Here is a 26,726-nt window from a genome sequence, read left to right on the forward strand (position 1 = left end):
GTTGTAGTGTTAGGAAGGCTGAGAACCCTTGACTTAGAGAATCCTAAGTCAACTTTTGTGTATTATATAAACAAAGACCTGGTTTTATTTTATTTCTCGATAGGTAGCCTTCCTTTACTGACTGAATTCCTTCTTTCCTTCACTAAATTGCTTCCATTTTCATAATTAAATGCTTACATAGACTGAGATCCATTTCTGCTTTCTCTATTCATTTCTTTTGAATTGGAGTGGGGAAAGATTTGTAGCCAATACCATTTTTTTGTATGTTTTTGAGACAAGCTCTCAATGTATAACCCAGGCTGGTCTCCTTCTGCCTCTGTTTCCCCGGTGCTAGAATACAGACGTGAGCCACCAGACCTGGCCCTGATTTCACTTTGATTTTCCTGCCATCACCCCCAGTTTCTTCTCAAGTGAGAGGCTTTGCTCTCACCCTTTTCAGACCACTCTTGCCTTTGGGTCTTTGCTATGCCTTTGTCCACACATGCGTCAAGATTCGGAGTCGATGTGTATATATGTCTAGCTCAACCTGAGTTACGAACCCAGAATGGAAACCAGTCTGCTTGTTTGGCTTTCACCAGCAAACAGCAAGAGTGACAAAGACCCTGACTCCTTTCCCAGGTGTCTCAGCACCTCAAAGGGCAAGAGAAGCACCGAGACGGTGGGCGCTCTCTCTGCCAAGAAGACAGTTAACACCTGTGGGGATCACAGGGACACTTCTTGGAGTGTCGGAAAACAAAACCCATATTTTCACCCTCTCTCCCTTTAAGGAAGTTGGCCTCTATCCTGTAAGCATTCGGTTTGTCATTTAAAAGTTTTGAATGGAAGAGTCCCAAGATGGGTTTGGCAGTAGGGAAGAAGATGGAGCAGAAAGAAGGGTGAAAGCTAATGCAGCCTTTCAAAGATGCCTGAGGCCTGGCACAAGGCCATTGTCAGAGGCATCCAGAGAACCAAAGAACCAGTGGTCGTCGGTTCAATGCTGGTTGGATGAGAATCCAGAGAGACAGGCTGCCTGACTTTTAGCCTGGATAATGTAGTTGATGGAGGGAGGGTGGGGGGTGTGTGTATCACTCCAACTCTTTTCATATGGAGTCAGGAACTTGGGCTCTCTGTCCTGGCTTCGAATGGCCACAGCCTCCCACCTCTTCTAGAGCTAAACACAGGGAATGAAGGAGGAGGAGCAGACTTGGGTTGTGGTATGGACTATGAGCCTCATTTGGGATCTGTTGAACTTGAAGACCATGAGATGTTTAAGTTGGGGGGCAGGGTGATCCAGAGGACACAGCAATTGTCTGGGTGTGAACAGTAGTAGAAGATAGAGACTAGACAGGGAGATTTAGAATCCTCAGGACAGATATATTGGTCAAAACCAAGGGGAAGAGAGCCGAGGACAGAGCTCCGAAAGGCGCTATGCAGTTGCAGCAGCAGGAGGATTTAGGGACAGCTTGGGGAACACAGCCACTTAAGAAACCATCCACACAGAGAGTTAAGAGGAAAGTGTTCCAAGAAGGAAGCTGTGGGCTGTGACACAGGCTGCGGACAGGCCTCAGAGGTCTCCGGGGCACTCAGCAACTTCCAAGCCCACTGCAAACTCAAGCAGGGAGAAGAGTCAAGTCCCAGCTGTACAGTGAAGGCAGACAGAGCGGAGCTGGCCCAGGTGCCTCCAAGGATCCCTCACTCTCTGCCTGTCCTTGCTCAGCTCTCTGTCCCAAAGACATGGTGGCGACACCCACAGACTTCCTGGACAGTTGTATTTGACCCTGGCAAGTCGTGAGAGGAGCAGGGAGGGGGCAGGAATGCGTGTTTTTCAAGTCCTTTCATGTGGGATGGGATTTGCGGTCAAGCAGAACTCACTGCTCTGAGTCCTGGCTCTGGGTGACCATGGTCTCCTGCCTCCTCTCTGCCCTGGTGGCAGTCGCTCTGCTTTGCCAGGCTGGTGATTCACTTCTATCTACTCTTGTGTCTACCTCCGCAGACAGTCCTTTGTTCAACCCCCATTGGCTTATCCTGTTTGGAGCACGACATTAGTCTGTTGGAGTCCTACGTGCTCAGGGAAACTTTGGCTAAGAGGAAGAGAGGGAGATACACAAAGGCCAGGGAAGCTTCGTCCCGGTTTATTTTCGAAAGGCTTGGAAGGATTAGCTTTATTGACAAGTTCATGAACGTCTAGCGCCTGGGTCCTGTTTCAAAGGTGTAACTTGAGAGGAAGGAATAAAGACGCACACAGCTCCTTGCTGGTCCTGTACCCTGTGACATTATAAGTGTGGCCTCACTCCCATTGCTTCAGGGATCCTAGAACTTGTGTTTCCAGTTTGCATAAGACAGGTTTGCCCAGGGCTGTGTTGGCAAGGGTTGGTTTGAGCCCTCGGTGGATGGAAAAGCAGACACAGAGGCAACAGAGGAGAACGAACAAAGACCAGGACCTCAGGAGGCCCCTGGGCACCTCACCAAGGCTGTTGAGCAACAAGCAATGTGGCTGGTGGCATTTTAAGTCTTGCCAGGCTGTGTATGAGCAGGCTGGTCCACCTTGCCAGGCTTGACTGCTTTGATGGTACTGTCCGTCCTGCAAACCTGCCCTCCCTTTCTCAAACGTATTCAGCCCTGTTCTCCTTTGGAGCCTGAGTTCCAGCCTACAGCTGAGCAGTTTCCTCAGTACTCAACTTGAGCTCATTTCTTCACACCCTCAGATCTTTTCAAACTCTGCTTCCTAGGCAGTCCTGTAGGTGGAGTTTTCTCTGTCCCACCAGCCAGTTCCCAAATCACGACATGGAGACTTATTAATTATGAAAACTTGGCCAATAGCTTAGGCTTATTGTTAGCCAGCTCTTATAACTTAAATTAACCTGTTTCTATTCACTTATGTGCTGTCCAGGCTCATTTACCTCATCTACACACAGTCCATCCTGCTCTCCTGCTTCCTCAGCATCTCCACACAGCTCTGCCCTTCTTCTTCCCAGCATCCTCTCTGCCCTGAAAATCCCACCTAGCTATTGGCCATTCAGCTCTTTATTAAACCAATCCAAGTGACACATCTTTCACAGTGTACCAAATGTTATTCCACAATGTTGCTGAGAGGTGCCACTTGTTTGTCCCAGCCTCCCAGAACCGAAATAACTACATAGAAACTGTATTAATTAAATCACTGCTTAGCCCGTTAGCTCTAGCTTCTTATCGACTAACTCTTACATTAATTTAACCCATTTCTATTAATCTGTATATCACCACGCAGCAGTGGCTTACCGGCAAAGATTCAGCATGTCTGACTCTGGCGATGGCTCTGTAGCATCTCTCTGACTCCACCCTTCTCTCTCCCAGCATTCAGTCCAGTTTTCCCCACCTACCTAAGTTCTGCCCTATCAACAGGCCAAGGCAGTTTCTTTATTCATTAATGGTAATCACAGCACACAGAGGGGACTCCCACTTCACCACAACACAGTCCAGAGTCAACTAGTCACTAAGTTTATGTACTCTTGGTTACATTGTTTTGTGATCTGTGATCTTCTATTTTCTCATCTCTTCTCTCTGGTGTGAAAGCCAAAATCACAACTTCCCTGTCGTGGTAAGGACAGTCCTGACAGTTCTTCCTGTCTCTTCTCTCTCTACAGTCTTTTAGTTATGACCGCAGAATTATTTCTGAAACACGGACCTGATGGTATAACCTTCTTGCTTAAGATTTTTTTTTTGTGGTCCCCAGTACTTCTTAGGTAAAGTTCTTTAAAGAAAAAGAAAAAGCAAGACTCCACAAGATCCCCTCAATCTGACTACAGACAAATAGTATTCCAACTAAACAATGTAAATTACGGAAAAAGAACAAAAGGTAGTTTTGTGTGGTACGGTGAAACACCGGAAACAGGCAATTTTTATAAAGAAAAGGTTTAGCTCAGGAGTTTAAAAGCTTATAATACAATCCTCACAGCACAGGTTCTGGTGAGCATCCCTCTGGCTACATCACCTCATGACGGTGCAGTGGCGAGAGCATGTGGGCCACCAAGAAAACACATCTCCAAACAGGAAGTTGAAGGGACTGGGGCCCCACAATTCCTTTCATGGTATTGCCCTCAACTGATTTAAGGACCTCCTGCTAGGTCCCCCCTTTTAAAGGTCCCATCAACTCCTAATATCACCACCCTGGAAGCCAAGACACTAACAAATGAACTTTAATAAAAACTCATTTGAACATTTCTAAAGCACAGAACATGGGTAGTTCACTGGCTAGGGCATTGGTTTTCTGTATCTATTGTACTAAATTGTCACAAACATGTCTGCTCACCTTAGAGCTGTGGAGGGGCTGAAGAGCAGAGCGAGCCTTGGTGTTCTTACAGCAATGCTCAACATGTCAGACAACCTGTGCCTATGGCTTTTCAAGCTACTAGATGCTGGACATTGTAGGCCCAGAGTTCCCAGTTCTCAAAATGTGCAGCCTTGCCTGAGCCCTTCTTAGACACCATCTCTTTGATTCTTCCTCTTTTTCCTCCTATTCCATTTACAAGAATCCTTATGATTATATTGGGCCCATCTGGATAGCCCAAGAAAAATCTGTTCTGGGGTTGTTCAAGTAGTGGTCGTGATTCTCTATTGCCAAGTAACTTATTACACTGGCAGATTCTGAGGATTAGGGTGTGGCCATCTTTGAAGACACATTTGATTAAAAATAGAGAAGCAGCTGAGATCCATAGAAAGTAAATTAGGGGGCCAGTGTGATGGCTCAGTAGGTAAAGGTGCTTGCTGCCAAGATTGATGAGGTTTTTGTTTGTTTGTTTGTTTGGTTGGGTTTGGTTTTTTTTTGTGGACTTTTTGGTTATTGTTTTTTAAAGCAGAAGTTTTAAAAGTGGTTTTGTTTTGTTTTGGTTGTTGTTTTTAAGGAAAGTGAAATAAAGCAGAAAGTCTAGAATTAAGAATGAGAAACTAGCCCTTTGTTCTGATAGCCGGCCTGCAGCAAGCCAAGACTGCAGGCAGGGAGACCTCTGACCAGTGAGGGGCTCTGATCCTGTGGAGGGGTAAGTGTGTTGACCGCCACACAAGTCTGGTTAGGTTAGGGAACACACAATATTCCCACCATCCTTATCTCCCTGGCTACTCCAAAGGGGCAGCTTCCCCCAGCTAATCCCTCTCTCCTGCTACGCCATCCCAACTTTCTGCCTGGAACCCCTCCCCTCCCCTCTCCCTTTTTCGGGGCTTAAATTCCTCCATCTCAGCCTGGGTGGGCACCGCGGGCCGGGTCAGGCGGTGAGTGCAAAGGGAAGGAAGTCCCTTTGTTCTAATAGCCTGCCTGCAGCAAGCTAAGGCTGCAGGCAAAGTGATTCCTGGATAGCAAGGGGCACTAATCCAGTAGAAGAAGACCCAGCGGAGGGAAGAGCCATTGGAGAGCATCTGAAGGAAGAGATGGGCAGGCGTCAAGGCAAGAATTCCTCCAACAATCTGAAAAACAACATGAAAACACCAGATCCCAGCGATCTTACGACAGAAGGACTTGAACACCCTATTCCGGAAGAAATGGAAAACAGTGTCATTATGAAAGCAATAGAGTCTCTTAAACAGGGTATGAATAACTCACTTAAAGAAATAGAAGAGAAATATAACAAAAAGATGGAAGAAATGAGTAAAGAAATGGAAGACAAATATAACAAAAAGTTTGAAGAAATGAGTAAATTCGTAAATGATACCCTGGGAAACCAAGAAAAAACAATCAAACAGGTAATGGAATCAGTTCAAGAATTGAAAACTGAAATGGAGGCAGTGAAGAAAACACAAACCGAGGGCCGGCTGGATATGGAAAATCTAGGTAAACGAACGAGACTACAGAATCAAGCATAACCAATAGAATACAAGAGATAGAAGAACGAATCTCAGATTATGAAGACACCATAGAGAAAATAAACGCCCTGACCAAAGAAAACAGCAAATCCAACAAATTCTCATCACAAAACATTCAGGAAATATGGGACATAATAAAAAAACCAAATCTAAGAATAATAGGAGTAGAAGAAGGAGAAGAATTGCAGATCAAAGGTCCAGAAAATATATTCAACAAAATTATAGAAGAAAACTTTCCCATCCTAAAGAGTGATATTCCTATGAAGGTGCAAGAAGCATACAGAACACCGAATAGACTGGATCAGAAAAAAACATCCCCTCGCCATATAATAATCAAAACACAAAGCATTCAGATTAAAGAAAGGATATTAAGAGCTGCAAAGGAAAAAGGTCAAGTAACCTATAAAGGTAAACCTATCAGACTTACACCAGACTTCTCTATGGAAACCATGAAAGCCAGAAGGTCCTGGATAGAGGTACTGTAGAAACTAAGGGACCATGGATGCAAGCCCAGACTACTATACCCAGCCAAGCTTTCTTTCACTTTCACTATCAACGGAGAAAACAAAATATTCCAGAATAAAAACAAATTTAAACAATATGTAACTACTAATCCAGCCTTACAGAGAATATTAGAAGGAAAATTACATCCCAAGGAATCCAACATTGCCAACACTGACTACAATAATTCAGACAGTTAGCGACCCTTCACTAGCACAACTCAAAGAAGGAAAACACATACACTCTATTACCCCCCAAAAAGAAATGACTGGAGTCAACAATCAATGGTCATTAATATCTCTTAATATCAATGGACTCAATTCACCTATAAAGAGGCACAGACTTAGAGATTGGATACGAAAACAGGATCCAACATTCTGCTGTTTACAAGAAACACACCTCAACCACAAAGACAGACACCTACTCAGAGTAAAGGGTTGGGAAAAGGTTTTCCAAGCAAATGGACCTAAGAAACAAGTGGGTGTGGCCATTCTAATATCTAACAAAATCGACTTCAAACTAAAATCAATCAGAAGAGATGGAGATGGACATTTCATACTCATAACAGGAACAACTCATCAGGAAGAAGTCTCAATCCTGAATATCTATGCCCCTAATATAAAGGCACCCACATATGTAAAAGGAACTCTTCTAGAACTCAAGGCAGTCATCAAACCACACACACTAATAGTAGGAGACTTCAACACTCCTCTCTCACCAATGGACAGGTCAATCAGACAGAAACCAAACAGAGAATTAAGAGATTTATTGGAGGTATTGAATCAAATGGACTTAACAGACATCTATAGAACACTCCACCCAAATAGGAAAGAATATACCTTCTTCTCTGCAGTTCATGGAACCTTCTCGAAGATTGACCACATACTCGGTAACAAAGCAAACTTCCACAGATACAAAAAAATATTAGTAACCACCTGTGTCTTGTCAGATCACCATGGATTAAAATTAGAATTCAACAACAATGCTACCCCCAGGAAGTCAACAAACTCATGGAAGTTGAACAGTCAACTACTAAATCACCCCTGGGTCAAGGACGAAATTAAGAAAGAAATTAAAGTCTTCCTTGAATTTAATGAAAACAAAGACACAACATACTCAAACCTATGGGACACTATGAAAGCAGTGCTAAGAGGAAAGTTCATAGCAATAGGTGCCCAAATAAAGAAAATGGAGAAAGCACACATTGGAGACCTAACAGCACACTTGAAAGCTCTAGAAAAAAAAGAAGTTGATTCACCCAGGAGGAGTAGAAGACTGGAAATAATCAAACTGAGGGCTGAAATCAACAAAATAGAAACAGAGAAAACAATCCAAAGAAACAATGAATCAAAAAGCTGGTTCTTGGAGAAAATCAACAAGATTGACAAACCCCTATCCAAGCTAATCAAACGGCAGAGAGAGCACATGCAAATTAATAGGATCAGAAATGAAAAGGGGGATATAACCACAGACACAGAGGAAATTCAGAGAATCATTAGATCTTACTACGAAAGTTTATATGCCACAAAGTTGGAAAATGTAAAAGAAATGGACATTTTTTTTTAGATAAGTACCGTATACCAAAGTTGAACCAAGAACAGGTGAACAATCTAAATAGACCTGTTAGTCGTGAAGAATTAGAAGCTGTTATCAGAAATCTCCCTGCCAAAAAAAGCCCAGGACCAGATGGTTTCAATGCAGAATTCTACCAGAACTTCCAGGAAGAGCTAATACCTATACTCCTTAATGTATTCCATAATATAGAAACAGAAGAGTCATTGCCAAACTCCTTTTATGAAGCTACAGTTACCTTAATACTAAAACCACACAAAGACACAACCAAGAAAGAGAATTACAGGCCAATCTCACTCATGAATATCGATGCGAAAATTCTCAATAAAATCCTGGCAAACCGAATCCAGGAACACATTAGAAAAATTATCCATTATGATCAAGTAGGCTTCATCCCAGAGATGCAGGGCTGGTTCAACATACGCAAATCTATCAATGTAATCCAGCATATAAATAAACTGAAAGAAAAAAACCATATGATCATTTCATTGGATGCTGAAAAAGCATTTGACAAAATTCAACACCCATTTATGATAAAGGTGTTGGAGAGACTGGGGATACAAGGATCATACCTAAATATAATAAAAGCAATATACAGCAAGCCGACAGCTAACATCAAATTGAATGGAGAGAAACTCAAATCCTTTCCACTAAAATCAGGAACACGACAAGGCTGTCCACTCTCTCCATACCTCTTCAATATAGTGCTTGAAGTTCTAGCAATAGCAATAAGACAACATAAGGAGATCAAGGGGATTCGAATTGGAAAGGATGAAGTTAAACTTTCGTTATTTGCTGACGATATGATAGTGTACATAAGTGACCCCAAAAACTCTACCAAAGAACTCCTACAGCTGATAAACACCTTTAGTAACGTGGCAGGACACAAGATCAACTCCAAAAAATCAGTGGCCCTCCTAAACACAAAGGATAAAGAAGCAGAGAGGGAAATCAGAGAAACATCACCTTTCACGATAGCCACAAATAGCATAAAATATCTTGGGGTTACTCTAACCAAGGAAGTGAAAGACCTATTTGACAAGAACTTTAAGTCTTTGAAGAAAGAAATTGAGGAGGATACCAGAAAATGGAAAGATCTCCCTTGTTCTTGGATTGGGAGGATCAACATAGTAAAAATGGCAATTCTACCAAAAGCAATCTATAGATTCAATGCAATCCCCATCAAAATCCCATCAAACTTCTTCACAGACCTTGAGAGAACAATAATCAAGTTTATATGGCAAAACAAAAAACCCAGGATAGCCAAAACAATCTTATACAATAAAGGAACTTCAGGGGGCGTTACCATCCCTGACTTCAAACTCTATTACAGAGCTACAGTATTGAAAACAGCTTGGTATTGGCATAAGAACAGAGAAATCGACCTTTGGAATCGAATAGAAGACCCGGATATTAACCCACAAACCTATGAGCACCTAATTTTTGACAAGGGAGCTAAAGGTATACAATGGAAGAAGGAAAGCATCTTTAACAAATGGTGCTGGCATAACTGGATGTCAACCTGTAGAAGGATGAAAGTAGATCCATACCTATCACCATGCACAAAACTCAGGTCCAAATGGATTAAAGACATCAACATTAATCCGTCCACTTTGAACCTGATAGAAGAGAAAGTGGGAAGTAGTCTACAAGATATAGGCACAGGAGGCCTCTTCCTAAGTAGGACCCCAGCAGCACAGACAATAAGAGAAACAATGAATAAATGGGATCTACTGAAACTGAGAAGCTTCTGTAAAGCAAAGGACACTGTCAGTAAGACAAAAAGGCTGCCTTCTGACTGGGAGAAGATCTTCACCAACCCCTCATCAGACAAAGGTCTGATCTCCAAAATATACAAAGAACTCAAGAAACTAGGCACTAAAACTCTAATTAACCCAATTAAAAAATGGGGTACTGAACTGAACAGAGAATTCACAACAGATTAACTTCGAATGGCCAGAAGACGCTTAAGGTCATGCTCAACCTCCTTAGCAATCAGGGAAATGCAAATCAAAACCACTTTGAGATACCATCTTACACCTGTCAGAATAGCTAAAGTCAAAAACACCAATAATAGCCTATGCTGGAGAGGATGTGGGGTGAGGGGAACACTCATCCATTGTTGGTGGGAATGCAAACTTGTGCAGCCACTGTGGAAATCAGTGTGGCGGTTTCTCAGGAAACTGGGAGTCAACCTCCCTCAGGACCCAGCAATTCCACTCTTGGGAATATACCCTAGAGATTCTCTAACATACTGCAAAAGCATTTGTTCAACTATGTTCATAGCAGCACTATTTGTAATAGCCAGAACCTGGAAACAGCCTAGGTGCCCCTCAATAGAAGAATGGTTAAAAAAGGTGTGGAACATATACACATTAGAGTTTTACTCAGCGGTAAAAAATAATGACATCTTGAATTTTGCATGCAAATGGATGGACATAGAAAACGCTTTACTGAGTGAGGTAAGCCAGACCCAAAAAGAGGAACACGGTATGTATTCACTCATAAGTGGATTCTAACCATAATTAAAGGTCTTTGAGCCTATTATTTGTGATCCTAGAGAAGCTAAATAAGAAGATGAACCTGATGAAGATAATTTAGCTATCCGCCAGGAGGTAGGAAATAATCAAGAGTCCCAGGTAACCTTGGGTGCATGGGGGGGAGTGGGAGGGTTGTTGGAAGGGGAGAGGGTTAGAGAGAAGGGAGTAGGGTAGGAATGGAGAAAGCTCGGTTGACTGGGATGGGGGGAAGGGAGGAAGGATGAATATGGGAACAGGGAAGAATATATTTCAACTAAGGGAGTCATTTTAGGGTTTACAGGAAACTTGATTATATATGGGATCCTAGGTCCAAGGAGAGATCCCCAGATTGTTCTCTGGACAGAGGAGAGGGTGCCTGAACCGGTCTTGGCCCATAACCATACTGATGAATATTTTGCTTATCACCATAGATCCTTCATCTGGTGATGGATGGCGATACAGACGGAGACCCACATTGGAGCACCGGACTGAGCCCCCCAAGGTCCAAATGAGGAGCAGAAGGACGAAGAAAATGACGAAGGACTGCGAGGGATGCTATCACCCACTGATACAAGGGGTCGGATCTAATGAGAGTTTACCAAGGGCAGTTGGACTGCGACTGAACGAGCACGTGATCCAACCAGATTCTCTGAATGTGACCGGATTCTCTGAATGTGGCTGGCCCAGAGTCTTTCTGAGAAGCCATTGACAATGACACTGGGACTAGTTTCCTCTGCATATACTGGATTTTTGGGATCCAGTGTGTTTGGATACTCACCTTCCTGGACCTGGAGGGAGGGGGGAGGAACTTGAATTTCCCACAGGGCAGGAAACCCTGACTACCCTTAGGGACAAAGAGGGAGGAGGAGGGGGGGGAGTGGGAGGGTGTTGGGAAGAGGGGTGTAAATGGAAACTTTTATAATTTAATAAAATTACTTAAAAAAGAAAAAAGAATGAGAAACTAGGCCTGGTGGCACACACCTACAATCTCAGCACTTATGAGGTAGAGGCAGTGTTCACGGTCAACACTGGCTACAAAGTAAGTTTGAGACTACATAGGACCTTGTCTATATAGGACCTTGACTATATAGGACCCTGTCCCAGAAACACTAAACAAAAACTAAACAAATAAAAATCAAAGAATAAGAATCTCTCAGTCTCTTATTCTTCTACAATCTGTCACGACCTTAGCAGGCGTGGTCCAACTTGAACCCATAGTATTGAGAGTGGAACTTCAGCCTAGGTGTCATTCAGATGGGCAAACACTAACAACAGCCTTCCTAACCCCCAGTTTCTTCCTTTGAGAAGGAAGAGCCGATGCCTGCCCGCCTAGGTCACAAGATTGTCATCATCAGAATTGGCCAGGGATCTGCACATCTTTGCTTTGACACCCATGCAAATGTAAATCATACCTTTATTATGTGCAGGAGGTGGGGTGGGGGATGGGAGGGATGCGGGTAGGTGATGGGCAGACAGTGTTTAAGGAGGTGAATTAATGAGGGAGCTCAGATTGCTGATTCCTCAGTTTGATCAAAGACTTAATACAAGCACAACCTCATCTATCTTATTTTAATTAAAGACTTGATATAGCAAAGACCTTATCTTTAGAGTACAAAATAGCAAACACTCATGGCATCACTATTATGAATAAAACTTGTTCCCTTTAATATCTGAGACTAGACTTTTGGTGAGACAAAAACCTTGCTGTTGTTATTGCTGTGTTTATTTTATTTATCTACCTATTTTAGATAGGATCTTATTATATAGCTTCATAGACTAAGCCGGCCTTACACTTGTGATGGTCCCCCTGCCTCTACCTCTCCAGTCCTAGAATTACAGGTGTGGTGTAATCACCATAAACTAGCCAGGACAAAATCTTTAATTTGCCATTTGAGACCCGGGTTATAATGCACCCCGTCTGAACAAGGTACCCCAAGGCGTCTTTGAGACTGAATTTATATGAATCTCTTTTTTTTGCAAAAAAAAAAAATCTTTTTTAAAAGACTAGGAGAAATTAACGCGTTTTGGGTTTTTGTGCTTTAAATTTTAAGCAGAAATACGCTGTTTTGTTGATAAAGAGACAAAGAATTATGTAAATTTGAGGCCTGCCACTCCCCATTATGGGAGGCTATGAAATGGGTCCATCTTCACTTCCTTCATCTCCTTACCCTTGACAGTTTGGATTTCCTGCCGAATTTAACCTGACACAAAGTTAAAAATGAAAGTTAAAAATGAAAGCACATACAACCTATCTCCTAAGCTGTATGTGAACAGCAACCAGACTTAGACATGGGAACAGGTCACAGGGGCATTTTATTGATGTTTTTCTCAAATATCCAATGCCAACCTGCCCACTCCTTCTCTTTTTTCCTAATCTGCCCTTGCTATGATCAAAATGGTCATGACAAACACCATAACAAAAAAAATCCACATGAAGAACCGGTCTATGACTTTGGCGACTTTCTTCCACTCGCTGCCCTTGGAGTTGGTGGCTTTGTGGTCTCTGAGGCACTTGGCAATGTACTCGATGTTTCTTGTCAGCACTTCATAGCGTGCACAGGAACCGTTGGTATTCTGGGGGCTCCCGCCCTGGCACCCCAGGTCATTCTTTAAGAGTTTGTTCATTTCCTTCTTTCTGGAAAGGCCTTTGTTTCTGGATGTTTTCAGGTTGGACCCTGGGAGTGTGCTATAAACCTTCGTGAGTGGTTCCGCCTCCTGGCTCTGATGGGGGCTGAGGCAGCTCTCACCCACATCGTAGACAAACAAGATCCTGGACATGTATTTCAGGATGACCACCTTGGCCCAACGAGGCACTGGCCGGGCCTCAGCCCCGCAGAAGTGGATGTTCATCACCATGATGGTAAGGGCCGTGGAGGCCGTGATCAGGGCCATGGTGGCAATGTAGTATTTACCTGGAATGACAGTGGCATTGGCTAAGTTCATTTTCACACTCTCTTCATTCTGACTGAAAAAGAAACAGACACCTTTCCTAAGAAGCTGGTTCACGTTAGTGGTGTCTTTTGAATCTGAAGTCCAGCATTGTCACCCACTAAACTCAGAACTAAGAAAAACTGTGATGAACTCCAGCTTCCTGCTCATAAAACAAGCGTAATAATAGTGTCCAACTTACAATACGGTGAGGTATAGCATAAATGATCCCTGTAAAGTGTTCAGTACCGTCCTTGACTCTAATTTGAAAGGTTTACAGATGCTCACCAGGATGTGAAAATACACACAACCTCGGCAAACCAGCAAGTATAGCCTTTGACCTGTTCTTCGAACACCTCCAGGCCTCATTGCTATGGGATACAGTTACGACTGTCTAAGAAAGGGGACCCTGTGCCACTGACCTTAAAAGTGATCTGATTCCATACGGCATTTAAATGTTCATGGAAAGGGGAAATGAAGGAAAGGCACGGGAAGGGCACAGATTCGTGAAGAGGAAAACCAAATAAACAAAGTAGCAATTAGAGCCGAAGGATGGGGCGATGACTCGGCGGTAAGACAGCCTGCTGTACAAGCATGAGGCCCTGTGTTTGCGTCCACAGCATCCGTGTAAAGAGGCGTCTATGGCTCCTTGGGCCTATAATCCCAGCATTGGTGGGCAGGGGCAGGCAGAGCCCCAAACCTCACTGACCAGCCAGCCTACCCGAAACGGACAGCTTCATTTAAGGGAGCCCCCCTGCCTCAGTGCAGAAGGATAGAGAGCAAAATGGGGGGGGGCTGCTCTTGCCTCAGCATGACCTCGAGCGTGAGTGTGTGGACATGAACCCCACCCCCACCCCCAGACCCACCCCCACCCTCCTCCTCCACAAACAAAACCAAGGGCAAGCTTTTCAGTGAGGACTAAGGTGAGCACAGTGATCGACACCTGTAATCCCAGCTTTGGGAGGTGGGGGTGGACGCTCGTGCCCAGGAGGTAAAGGTCAGCCTGCGCAATGTAGAAACAGGTCTTCTCCGAAAAGAAACAGTAAAATAAGGCCTCTCGTGGGGAGACGAGAGGAAGAGGGCAGGAGCTTTCATTCTAAAAAATAGTAGGAAAAGAAATAGCAGCTCATCATTCTTACAGATGTATTTGGAAAAGACTTTTTAGTGGAATTTTAAAATATCTTTTTATTTATTTATCTTTTTTTTTTTTCAGCTAAAGTCTCTGTTAGCCCAGATTGACCTTGGATTTGTCAGGCAGCCTAGGTTGATCATGAGCTTCAAATTCTCGAGCCCCCACCTCCTAAGCGCTGGGGGTCACAGGCAGCATCACCTGACCTGGATTATCACGGGCATGCATCATCTGACCTGGATTATTAGCGGCAGCATCACCCTGCCTGAATTAACACAGGCATGCATCACCCAGGCTGGATTATCACAGGCATGGATCACCCAGGCTGGATTAACACAGGCATACATCATCCAGGCTGGATTAACACAGGCATACATCACCCAGGCTGGATTAACACAGGCATGCATCATCTGACCTGGATTATCACAGGCATGCATCACTCTGCCTGAATTATCATGGGCATGCATCACCTGCCTGGATTATCATGGGCATGCGTCACCCAGCCCAGATACATAAGGTGCTCACTCATGCTAGGCAAGTGCCCTACCAACCAAGCTATACCCTCATTGCCGTGGTGTCTTTTTAATTATTTATTTTTCAGTACTTAGGATTGAATTTAGGGCTTTCCGTGTGTTAGACAAGTGTTCTTCCATTGACACATATCCCCGCTCCCTAGAGTATCTTGAAATATCACGAAAAAGGAATTCTGGTTGAGAAATCCAAAAATTCGATACGGGAAAGCCTATTGATGTAATTCACTGTGCTAATGGGTAAAAGAGAAAACGCACGCAGTTATCTTATAAATGCTGACAAGAGGCTTGATAAAGCCTTGCCTCGGACAGCCTTGGCAGGCCTGTGACAAAGGAGCTAACGACAGAAGGCGGAGTCGAGCTTGTTAGAAAATACATATCTACAGCTGCAGCTGGCCAGATGTCGAGAAAAGCTGCAGAGATGTGAGCTAGGGGCAGCTTCTGTGTGGTGGGGAGTGGCGGGGACAGTCAGGCATGTTTAAGTGTCACGGAGTTTCCAGGTTTATTGTGGTTATCAAAAGCCTGGCCTTGAGGCAATTCTGGTTTTGCTCCAAGTCAGAAATGGCTCCTTGTGACCTCCTATTCTACACGCTAAACCAGGCCCAGAGTTTACAGTCTTGACTTGCTATGATTAATTCTTCCTGATGTGCTGAGGCAGCAGCAGCCTTGATCTCAGTTCAGCCTGACCTGAAGCAAACACAGTCTTGTTCTCAGGTTAGGATAGCTATCCGTCCCCGAACGGCATTCATAATAATGTTTAACATCCACTTATTATTTATTAAAAACTCCAGATTAACTATAAAGGGAGCACGGGCCAGGAACATGCACGAAATGCTACCTGTCATACAGAAAGTGTAAACATGTGTGTGTACTGTGAGAGCAAAGAGGCTGGGACTATAGCTCCTGTCTAACATGCACAAGGTCCTGGGTTCAATCTCCAGCACAGGGTGGGGTGGAGGAGAGACAGAGCAGGGAAGGGAGAGATTGGGAGCCTAAAGCTAGGCAGGGTGGCTCCCAGCACTCCAGAAGCTGAGAGATGAAAATCCAAGTGCAAGGCCAGCCTGGTGGCGTGGTGGGATGCTGTCCCCAATAACAATGACAACCAAAGGCAGGGAGTGCATTTCACAGGTGCTACAAATAAAATGTTGACATTTTTAACAAATGTTCTCAAGATCCATGTATACACCTTCTAGAAAGACAAGTCTCACATTACCATAGAAACGATTAATGCTCCCCAAATGATTGTGAGTCATCTCTCTTTAGAAATGCGTCAGTTGGGGTTGAATGTCACTGCTAAGGAAGAGAGGGACCCGTCAATGATCTCACTGCAGACAGAGTTATCATTTCTGGCTTGGTTTTGGGTTATTTTGAGACAGGGTATTGTGTAGTTGGCACCAGCTCCCATGGTGTAATGGTTAACACTTTGTACTCTGAATCCAGCGAACCAAGTTCACATCTTGGTGGAACCTGTTCCTTGAGAGACCTGGTCAGTCATCCTCGTCAATTCAGTCCATAAAATCCAACATAAATGTGTTGCCCATGCATGCTTCAGCATTGCCAGGGGCACGTGTCACTGTTGCATTGTGTAGTTAAGGCAGGCCCTCCTCCCCCCCGAGTGCCGGGTGACAGGTGTCTGTCACCATGACACTCATTTCTGTCTTCAGAGAAGTAATACCTATACCTATACCTAGATACCTTTCCTTTACTAGTGGAGAAGAAAACCTGTGTTTATTTTAGCGGAAAAATTGTGTGTGTGTGTGTGTGTGTGTGTATCTTGTACCTATGTGTGTATCTTGTGCCTGTGTGTGTCTGTGTCTTGTGTGTATCTATCTATGTCTGTGTGTATCTCTGTGTGTCTATGTCTGTGTGTATCTGTGTTTGTGTGTATCTGTGTGTGTCTGTGTGTGTCTATGTCTGTGTGTACCTATCTGTGTGTGTGTCTGTGTCTTGTGTGCATCTGTGTCTGTGTGTGCCTGTGTATGTATCTGTGTTTGTATGTATCTGTCTCTGTGTGTGTTTGTCTCTTTATGTGTCTGTGTGTTTGTGTTTTCTCAAAGAGACATAAAAGGGAAAAAGCACCCAGGTGTGGCAGTGCCATCTGTAATCCCAGCACTTGGGAAGTGGAGGCAGAAGGATCAGAAATTCAAGGACAACCTTGGCTACAGAACCAATTCCAAGTCAGCCTGGGCCATCTGAAACCCTGTCCCCCCAAAAAACAAAAATGAAAAAGGAAGATGTCTCCATAGAAACCAATATACACCACTGTCTGAATATTGGATAAGTGGATTCTGTAGTGAACAAAGGGTCACACAGCACCCAGTGACTAGTGTACTCTGTGTCCCTGAGTTCTGGAACTTCTCCTGTGTCTTATCTTAAGAAACTGAAATGAGGTTTACTATGGGCTCCAGGAAGCATCTATTATAGCAGCCAGTTGAGGTGTTAGATTGGAGGGGTCTCCTTGGTGACAGTGGCAGGAGGTGTCAAAGATGGTGGAGGGGTCTCAGAACAAAGTAGATGGAGAAGCAGGCATGGCAGCCTCAGCCTCCACTTCAACCCTTGGTTGCAGGTTACGTTACTGCAGACTGTCGACAACGTGTCCTGCAGGTTGGAGAAAAGGCTCAGCTGTCAAAGGCTGTCACAACCAACACATAAGACAATGGATTCTGCTTCAGGATGACCAGATTCCCAAATCCTGGCCAATGTTGCTAACACATTTCTTTTAGATTTTAAAAAAGAAAACATTTAGTTTTTGAAAAGATTGACAAAGCAAATCCTTATTAGAACCTCTGTTCTAATAAGTGTGTGAGGGGGTGGTCTCTGTTATGCAGGGTGGATGTCTGACTTGAGTCTCCGGCTCGTCTTCCTGTCTAGCTGCCACGCCTCCTTTGGAGAAGAAAGACCTAGAACTGTGAACAGCATGGACGAAGCCCCGGATTCGATCCCCACACCAAGGCACCAAGTAAACTGTGTTTAGTGGAACAGATCTGCAATCCCATCACTCAGGAGGTGGAGGGAGGGGGCATCAAAGGATTCAGTTCTTTCTTGGGTAAATAACAAGTTTGAGGCCAGCCTGGGCTACACTATAAATCTCTGTCTCAAAAACCAAAATTAGATATCCATAAAATAAACAAGTGTTCCTTTGTAAACCCGGAGATCGCAAGAACCATTTGATGCCAACAACCGTACCTACAGGCAGAGATGCCATCTGCACGCGCTGAGTGGATTTTGTGGAAGCATTTGGCCAACTGCTTCCGTTTGAAGCATGCACACCTTCCCAGCCGCCACAAAGCTAAATATATACACTCACCTATCAGAGGCACGTTTTCTGAGGCCGGCATGATCTCTGCCACCATTAGCTGAAATACCGTCATAGCCAAGAGGATGGTCACTCCCAAAGAGACCTTCTCCCCCGAGGCTGCTGGGAGATAAAAGCTCAAGGGAGCGAGGAACGATATGAGGACGCAGGGGATGAGGAGGTTGACGATGTAGAAGGAGGACCTCCTCTTCAGGAGCAGGGTGAAGGTCACGTCTGGGTACGGCTCCGAGCAGCAGCCATAGGAGATGACGTTCTTCACAGCAGGCATGCCGTGGACCTCCCATTCCACATCCTCAATGAAGTCAGAGAGGTCACCGCTGTCCAGGGCATTGAATAGGTCCACCTGGTTGCCGTTGTAGGTCCAGGAACCAAAGGTCAGGTTACACTGCTGGCTGTCGAAGGGGAAGTAGGTGACATCGACCACACAGGAGCTTTTGGTGATGGCTGGTGAATCCCAGGTGATGAGGCCATCGTACCGCAGGACCACATTGGTGTTCACGGGTTCTGAAGACTCATCGTCAGCCCTGGAGAGCAGATAGGGACAAAGACAGGTGCTTGCTAAGGAGCCTTACCGACTTCCTCATGAACAGTTCATCACCCTGTGTCCATCACTTCAGCATCCTTGGCAGTGGGCCCCCTTTCTCTGTCCCTCTAGTATGTGAGTTTGCAATCACTTCCAAGGTACCTTCTCCTCCACCTCCTGCAACCGATCTGGACCACTTCTCTTACCATCTTCCATAAAGCATCTCTGCTATGTTCCTTTCATCCCCCATCATTGCTGCCCATGATCTAAACATCCAGAAAAGAAGGCGGTCTGTTAGGGCTAAACTCTGATTCTCTGGTTTTGCTGCTGTCCTTAGTGGTGAGTGTGTTCCTTTGGAAACACAGAAGAAAAAGTCATTCATCTGTAACATTACAGATGTTCACTATTTCCCAGGGTGTTTTCTCTTACTTTGTCAACATCTGCCCCTGCTGCTTCTAGGTATGAGAACTCTACTTTCTTTAGGGAATTAGTCTTCCTCCACTGTCACTATAAGGCAGAGGTACTGTTGGCATGAGCTTGTGAGCCAAAGCTTGCCTCTCTAGTACAGAGTCGCTGGTGCAGGTTTAACTTTGGGCCTGTGTATGCTTGCAAAGAAGTATTTCAATAAAGTTGCTCACTGCGGTGCCCAGTAGAGCCGAGGGGCTAGGGAGAGCCCTGTTTGTTCTGCTTGCTCCCCAGGGAGAACTGGTAGAACCTACAGAAAACACTGAAAGATCATCTATGCCAACTGATTTCTCAGAACTCACTTTGTAGATGAAAGCGGTGATGGATCCTGTGACTCATCATGGAGGGAGGGTGGGGAGTGAGGGAGAAGGAGGAGAGAGGGTAGATTAGGGTAATAAAGTCTCAGTTCTTAAACGTTAGCGTGTTTGGAAGGCATGTGAAACATTCCCCTGGCCACTTAAAATAAGAAATGGACAACAGGCCGCAGCCTTTGGGTGGGCTCTGACTGAGGAGTCAGTAAACACAGGCTGCCACCCACCACTGTTGCTTCTTTAAGAAATCTTCAAGACCACTAGGAGGCTCTGCCCAAGCAGCCCTCCCCCAAAAGCCTCAATTTTTATCGGAACAACAAAAGAACCCCTTTCAACCCACAGGCGCTTAGGTTCCAGATAAAGACAGCAAGGAAGTCCTGTGACAACAGGCAGGACACGGAGGCGTTGAACTTGAGTTGGGATAAGAGGTCTGGCTCCTCCTGGACGTGTATCTAGTGGGCCAGCAGCACTCAGGGCCCTCTGGAGATGGTGGGAACGTAGAGCTGCAGGTCCACTCCGCAGCTACTGAACTCAAGTCTGAGTTTTATTAAGAACTGTAGGTGATTTCAAGTATACTTTACAGTCTGAGAAACACGAACCATACCTATGTACGCAGGCCCTTGCTCTGAGAAAAAGAGTCAAAACAGTCCCAAGATCCCATCCTTCCCTGACTCAATAGTCTGAAACCCACAGGACAATTCTAGGTGGCCCATCCTGTTGAATCTTGGTGGTATTTCTGCCACATAATCTTTGGACCATGAGCAGGTTAAATCGTTTCTCCAGAAATCCTTACGTTGAAGCCTTAACTTTCCAGCGGCTCAGAATGCCAGCTTATGCAAGAACAGAGCTCAGCTGGAGTGGTGGTAAACTTGGGAGGTTGAGGCAGAAGGATTGCCAGATCCAGGGCAACTTGAGCAAGATACTGTCTTTAAAAACAAAGGACCATCAACAAACAAACCTCATAAGAGGAAGAGAAGAAGGGGAGGGGAGGAGGAATGGTTACGGCAGATGCCCAGATGCCGTAAATTAAGATGTAGATCAGGCTGGAACAGGGTGTCCAAGAGTGGGGATTCGGGTATGGGACCCAGAGGGAGATGCCCCCCACCCTGCCCCGTGAAGATGAAGGCAAAGATCAAAGCACTGATTCTACACCTCAAAAGAATAGCAAACGCTAGAAGCTGGGGGAGGGCCACAAAATAGGCTCCTGTAGGGAGCCCACTAACACTTTTATTCTCTGGATCCAAAGCGTGAGCTGAGAAGTGTCTCTTCTTCAAGTCCCCAGTCTGTGCTTATAGCTTGTTTCTTAGGAAACTAACATGGCCTCCGATTTTGCACCTGAAAGGCGGAATATAGAATTTGATAGTCTCCTTCCAACTCTAGGCTTTCAGGGTTGATACTCTATCATCTGAGAGTTGTACTAGGAACACAGATCCATACTCCATGTGTGTTTTAAATGCCCCCTTGACGTCATGTTTAAGTTTCTACTAAATCTGTAGGTTCGTAGCAGGGAATCGTCTGGTCCCAGGTGTGCTTACTTGTTGTACAGGACAATGTCAGGTCTCCACACGAGGTCGCTGGGGATCCTGATGGAGTCTAGCCCGTCATACTGGTCTCGATCCCACGTGAGGTAAGCATCATGCCATGTTTGGCGGATCCACAGATAGGCGGTCAGAATCTGATTTCTCTCGTCCTAAGCGGTGAAGCCAGATGTCACTTGACCCAGTATAGATTTTCAGCTGTGGGACGCTTATTCTTGATAGCAGGAATCTCAAGAAAGCCCATCTCTTTCAATCCACAAATGAGACCTTTCAAAATGCTATCTGGTTGATGGATTACCAAGGCTACACCTAATGCCTCCTTGGTGCAGAATGTAAGAGACAGGTATTTAAGATTTTATATCTTTCCATGAATCAACCGCTCAATTTTCTCTGAAAATGGATCAACTACCAATACATTTGAGCCAGGAATTGGGAAATATCTACCGTGTGCGAAACAAAACATCATTCAAATCTCGTAACAGTGTGTAATTAAATATTTATATGCAGGAAATCAGCCATGTCATCTTAAAATACTACCTTTTTTATAATTGTGATTAAATCCACATAACATCTAAGTTAGGAGACTGGAGTTCAATGTGTGTACTGTTCTTTCAGGGGACCTAAGTTCAGTTCTCAGAACCCATGTTAGGCAGCTCCCAACTGCCTATAATTCTAGCACCAGGGGACCTAATGTCGTCTTCTGGCCTCTGCAGTCACTACTGCACTAATAGACACAAGAGAACACACAGGCACACATATACACATAGTTAAAATAAAATATTAAAAAGCTCCATTTTAGCCATTTTATAATTGTCAGTGGCTCCCGGTAATTAACCACACTGTATCTCAATTCTCTAACTCAAGGATATTTTCATCACACCTAAGAGAAACACCATAGCCATTAAGCAATCGTTGGTCCCTGGCCACCAACACTGTTGGCTCTCTGAATGGACAGACCTATTTTGAACACTTTGTGAAGAGAATCAAACCACATGCAACACTGTTTCTTTTGATTGCTCTAGACTGCTAGTGCTCCTGGCCACAACTGCAGGTGACAGCAGCATTAGAAAGCATTTCGTGAAATGACTCATTTAGTAGAAAACTTCCTTTGTCTGGCTCTCTTTCCTCCTGCAAGCGGTACCCGGAACTTCGCATGCCACCCTCTCCAGTGCTCCCTTTACGACATCCCCTTTGGAAGCGAATGCTTGTTTTCACTGCACTGCTCTTCCCAAGGTGTCACCCTCCCATGCCGCTCACCATATCCTTGATCTGAGAAAGCGTGATCTGCAGTGTGACATTCAGGACCGTGTCCGTATCTTCTACCGGACGCAGGGCATTGGAGTAATCTTCAAAAAGATCATTAAACAGTTTCTGAGCATATTTTCCATCCGCTGCTGCTACAGCTGCTCAAAGAAAGGACCTGGATCAGCATTTCAAAACAAGAGCATCACTGGGATCGCAATGGGGGAGGGCTCCACATCTCTGGCTGGTCCTGCCTACTCTGAGCATCGTGAGTCAGAAAGGGGTATGGACATGCCCGTGCACTCACATCTGCTCTCCTGTCTTTTCAACCCTTCCCCATCTCCTAGCAAAGAAAAGGCTCTAGAGGAGCCCATAGGAAGCATGGTACTAGACTCTCACCTCTGAATCCAGCAGCAGCGAAATACATCCAGCAGAAGCAGAGGTAGGAATGGGGCCGGTTCATCTTTTTCCAACCTCTAGAAGGCCCCAGTTAGATAATGAGGACTCCCACTTCCATCCATGCAGGGCACAAAGCGCCCTCACTGCCACAGCCACACAAGAGATGGAGACTGCCTGCCCCTGCCCCCTCCCGCCATGTAAGCTGAGACTGCAGCTCTGGTAACTGTGATGCCAGGAGCTGGGGGTGGGGTGGGGTTTAGGCAGTGCTGCTCTTGGGGCACAGCACCCTCTTAGTGCATAGCTCCCCTCCATCCAGACCAAAGAAGAAAAGGTAGAAGCAGGAACCAAGGGCACACCTGACACCTAGAGACCCCATGTAAGCAAAATGGGAGCTTGCTACACCTGCCACAGTGGATTCAATTTGGGTGCAGAGTCTAAGGGAGGCTGAATGACTGACTATAGACACAAAGCGGACATCCGGAGGCCACCCCTGCCCTTCTAGCAGCATCTGAAAGCGGAGAAGACGCGGCTGCCTGGTCTTTAGAACAAGTAGATGTTTGAGTTTCTTCCCTCCCTGTTTCTGGTCACTTCTTCCACTGCCCCACTGGGCACAGATCTTATGGAGAAAGTGGGTAAGAGTATACATGTGACAGAGTCTGCTGAATGGGAGACAAAACTCAACCCCAGAAGAGCTGCACTGTTTCAAATTTGAGCTGGAGTCAGACACCTGGGTGTAGCGACTAACTCAAATTTTTACTGCCCCCCCCCCAAGTCTGGACAAGTTTCCTGGTCATTCCGAGTGTTCCTGAGCAAACTGATGAGGAAAATAAGCCCTCTCCCCAAAGCTGCCGGTCCCCAGCTATGTAGCCAGGACAGCATCGAGGCCATGCTAATGATTTACAGCTCAGCTCAGCTTCGCAGATTCAGGCTGTCTCCATTTGCCAAGTCAACCAGGCTTTGCCAAATCTTACAACAAAGGGTTCAAAGGCTAACCAGATGCCACGTGACTAGCTTCTAACCAATCTGCTATCACCACACTTTTCAAGGAAAAGGTTTCATTGAAATGCTATTTTATATAATTTCATCCACTTTTCACATAACTAATTTTGTACACACACACACACACACACACACACACACACACACAATTTCCAATTGCATCTGTAGTCTGGGAGTTCATGGCTGTACTCTTGTCTAAGGAAGCTGCATTGGAAACCAAATTAAGACAATTTGGCTGCCTAGGATCAAAGCAAGGAAATCAGATAGCTCTATGCGATCAGGTGACAGGTAGCTAATGAGTCATCCCATCCCTGTTCAGGAATACACCTCCCATATGGAACAGACACCCAAGCCGCCAGCTGAGTGGGTTTCTAATTGTCCACCCACCTCTATTTTTTGAGAAGACATTATCTCCCTCTCAGCCCAGTCCTAGGCCCTGGGACCACGCTTCCTTCAACAAACCACTGCTCTCCAGTGTCCAAGGCTGTGGGTGCTTTCAGAGTTTTGTTTAACTCTGCATATCCTATGGGGAAGCCAAGGTCCCAAGATGCATGCACATGGGCTTGCTTCTAGCATCTACTGGCCCGTGATGGGATCCAGTCCACCTACCGGAACTATTATGCTCACAACATGAATGTGCCTGCCCTGGTTTTTAACAGTATGACTTTGGAAGCAAGGAAGTGATATTTTGCTTGCAGGCTACAACTCTTTCTGCCTGACATCCTGTTTCTTTTACTCCCTACAGTCCTCTGAGAAGGCTCTGGGAACTGATGCTCAGGGAACACTGGGTACCAGCTGCCCTAGGGGCTGATTCTGGTTACTCATGCTCCACTCTGCTCACTCAGTGGGTCTTAATGCTAACAAAGTGCCAATTAAGCCAACACTTAATTAATTAGTCAATTAATTGGTTTTTTGGTGGGAGTGAGATGTTCCTTGAGGCCAAGCTGTTAACGAATACGAAGTAAAGTTTTTTTTGTTTTGTTTTGTTTTGTTTACTTTTTTCTATCTTTATTTTTCTTAAGTTTCTTCTCTTTTTAAAATTAATTAATTTATTTTTTAAAATGTTCTTTTCTCGCTGGATGGTGGTGGTGCATGCTTTTAAACTCAGCATTCTGGAGGCAGAGGCAGGGAGATCTCTGTAAATTCAAGGCCAGCCTGATCTACAAGAGCTAGTTCCAGGACAGCCAGGGCTGTTACACAGAGAAACCCTGTCTTGAAAAACAAACAAACAAACAAGTTAAAAAGTGATCTTCTGCATACTTATTCTACTCCCATTCCCTCTCCTCCTCCTCCGCTCACCTTGCCCCACCCTCCATTGACTCCTCAGAGAGGGTAAGGCTTCCATGGGGAGTCAACAAAGTTTGACACATCACTTTGCGGGACCAAGGTCCTCTCCTCTAAATTTAAACTGAGCAAGGTATCCCTCCAAAGAGAATGGGCTCCAAAAAGCCAGTTCAAGCCCTAGGGATAAATCCTGGTTCCACTGCTGGCGGCCCCACAGACTGCCCCAGCCGTACAACTGTCACACAACTGTCAGAGGGCCTATTTGCTCCTATGCAGGTTTTTCTGCTGTCAGTCCAGAGTCAGTGAGCTCCCACGAGCTCAGGTCAGCGGTTTCTGTGGGTGTCCCCATCATGGTCTTGACCCCTTTGCTCCTATTATCGCTCCTCCCTCTCTTGGAATGATCTCTGGAAACTCAGTCCAGTGCTTAGCTGTGGATCTCTGCATCTGCTGCCATCAGTTGCTGGATGAAGGTCCCATGATGACAATTAAGGCAGTCATCAATCTGATTACAGGGGAAGGCTGGTTCAGGCATCCTCTCCACTATATCTTAGGGTCTTAGCTGGGTCATCCTTGTGGACTCCTGGGAATTTCCCTGGTGCCGGGTTTTACACTAGCCCCATAATGGCTCCCACAATCAAGATATCTTTCCTTGCTCTCCCTCTCTGTCCTTCCCACATCTTGGCCATCCTGTTCCCTCATGTTCTCCTCTACCCTCCCTCCTGCCCTCCCTCTCCCTTTCTCCCCTCTCCTTATTTTCACAGGAGATTTTGTCTATTTCCCTCCCCCTGGAGATCCATGCATGTCTCTCTCAGAGCTCTCCTTGTTTCCCAGCATCTCTGGGGTCGTGGACATAGGCTGGTTATCCTTTGTTTTACTTTTACATTCTACATTGCTTCTCATCCCGTGGCTAAGATCAAGTGTACATTCCTTCCAGGCATCACTGAGAGGGCTGGGGAAATGGCTCTGTTGGAGGAGGCCACTTGTTGTTTCCCGGCTGCTCAGCCCCAAAATAATCACACAGAAACTATATTATTTAAAACACAACTTGGCCCAATAGCTCTCCCTTCTTATTGTCTAAAACATCTCAATTTAGCCCATTTTTAGTAATCTGTGTATTGCCACGTGGCTGTGGCTTACCAGCTAAAGTTCTGGCATCTGTCTCTGGCAGGGCTCCGTGGCTTCTCTCCGACTCCACCTCCTTTCTCCCAGCATTCAGTTTAGTTTTCCCCACTTATCTAAGTTCTGCCCTATCAACAGGCCAAGGAAGTTTCTTTATTCACCAATGGTGTTTACAGCATACAGACAGGAATCCCACATCATGGTTTAGCAGGCAATGCATGTTCCTCAAGCAGAAGGACCTGAGTTCAAATTCCCAGAACTCACACAAAGCCAGGCAATACAGTGAACGTCTGTATCTCTGTGCTCCTAAGAGGTGGAAACAGGAGGATTCTCCGGAGCTCATGGGACAGCGGTGAGGAGCAGAGACCCTGTCTCAAGGTAGGAGGAGCAGCACCTCTGACTTTCAAAAGTATACTATGCACCAGCACTCACACTTGTATTTGTGCACACATACATATGCATGCATACACAATACACACATACACATCAAACACACACACACATTGAACATACACATACATATCAAACATACACACATGC

At 45.2% G+C, this 26,726-nt stretch overlaps 1 protein-coding gene across 1 annotated transcript; it reads right to left on the minus strand.

Moving 5' to 3' along the window:
- Nucleotides 1–12,697: 12,697 nt before the first annotated feature.
- Chrna9 (cholinergic receptor nicotinic alpha 9 subunit) lies at nt 12,698–22,929 on the minus strand. The gene is made up of 5 exons (XM_048415101.3): nt 22,785–22,929; nt 22,401–22,546; nt 21,141–21,295; nt 18,298–18,830; nt 12,698–13,315 (listed from the first exon to the last, which is right to left on the minus strand). Exons 1-5 carry the CDS (start codon nt 22,846–22,848, stop codon nt 12,774–12,776), a joined length of 1,440 nt encoding a protein of 479 aa, XP_048271058.2. The 5' UTR covers nt 22,849–22,929; the 3' UTR covers nt 12,698–12,773.
- Between the last annotated feature and the right edge of the window lie 3,797 nt (nt 22,930–26,726).

Source organism: Myodes glareolus, chromosome 8 (genome assembly GCF_982192425.1).
Source record: "Myodes glareolus chromosome 8, mMyoGla1.1, whole genome shotgun sequence".
NCBI lineage: Eukaryota > Metazoa > Chordata > Mammalia > Rodentia > Cricetidae > Myodes > Myodes glareolus.

Bases quoted from the DNA above. Each gene is read 5' to 3' on its own strand.
- Chrna9 (XM_048415101.3), bottom strand. From the start codon at position 22,848: ATGAACCGGCCCCATTCCTACCTCTGCTTCTGCTGGATGTATTTCGCT. The intron at 22,547-22,784 runs GTGAGAGTCTAG...TTCTTTGAGCAG, and splicing joins CGCTGCTGCTGGATTCAGAG to CTGTAGCAGCAGCGGATGGA. The intron at 21,296-22,400 runs GTGAGCGGCATG...TTCACCGCTTAG, and splicing joins TTTCTCAGATCAAGGATATG to GACGAGAGAAATCAGATTCT.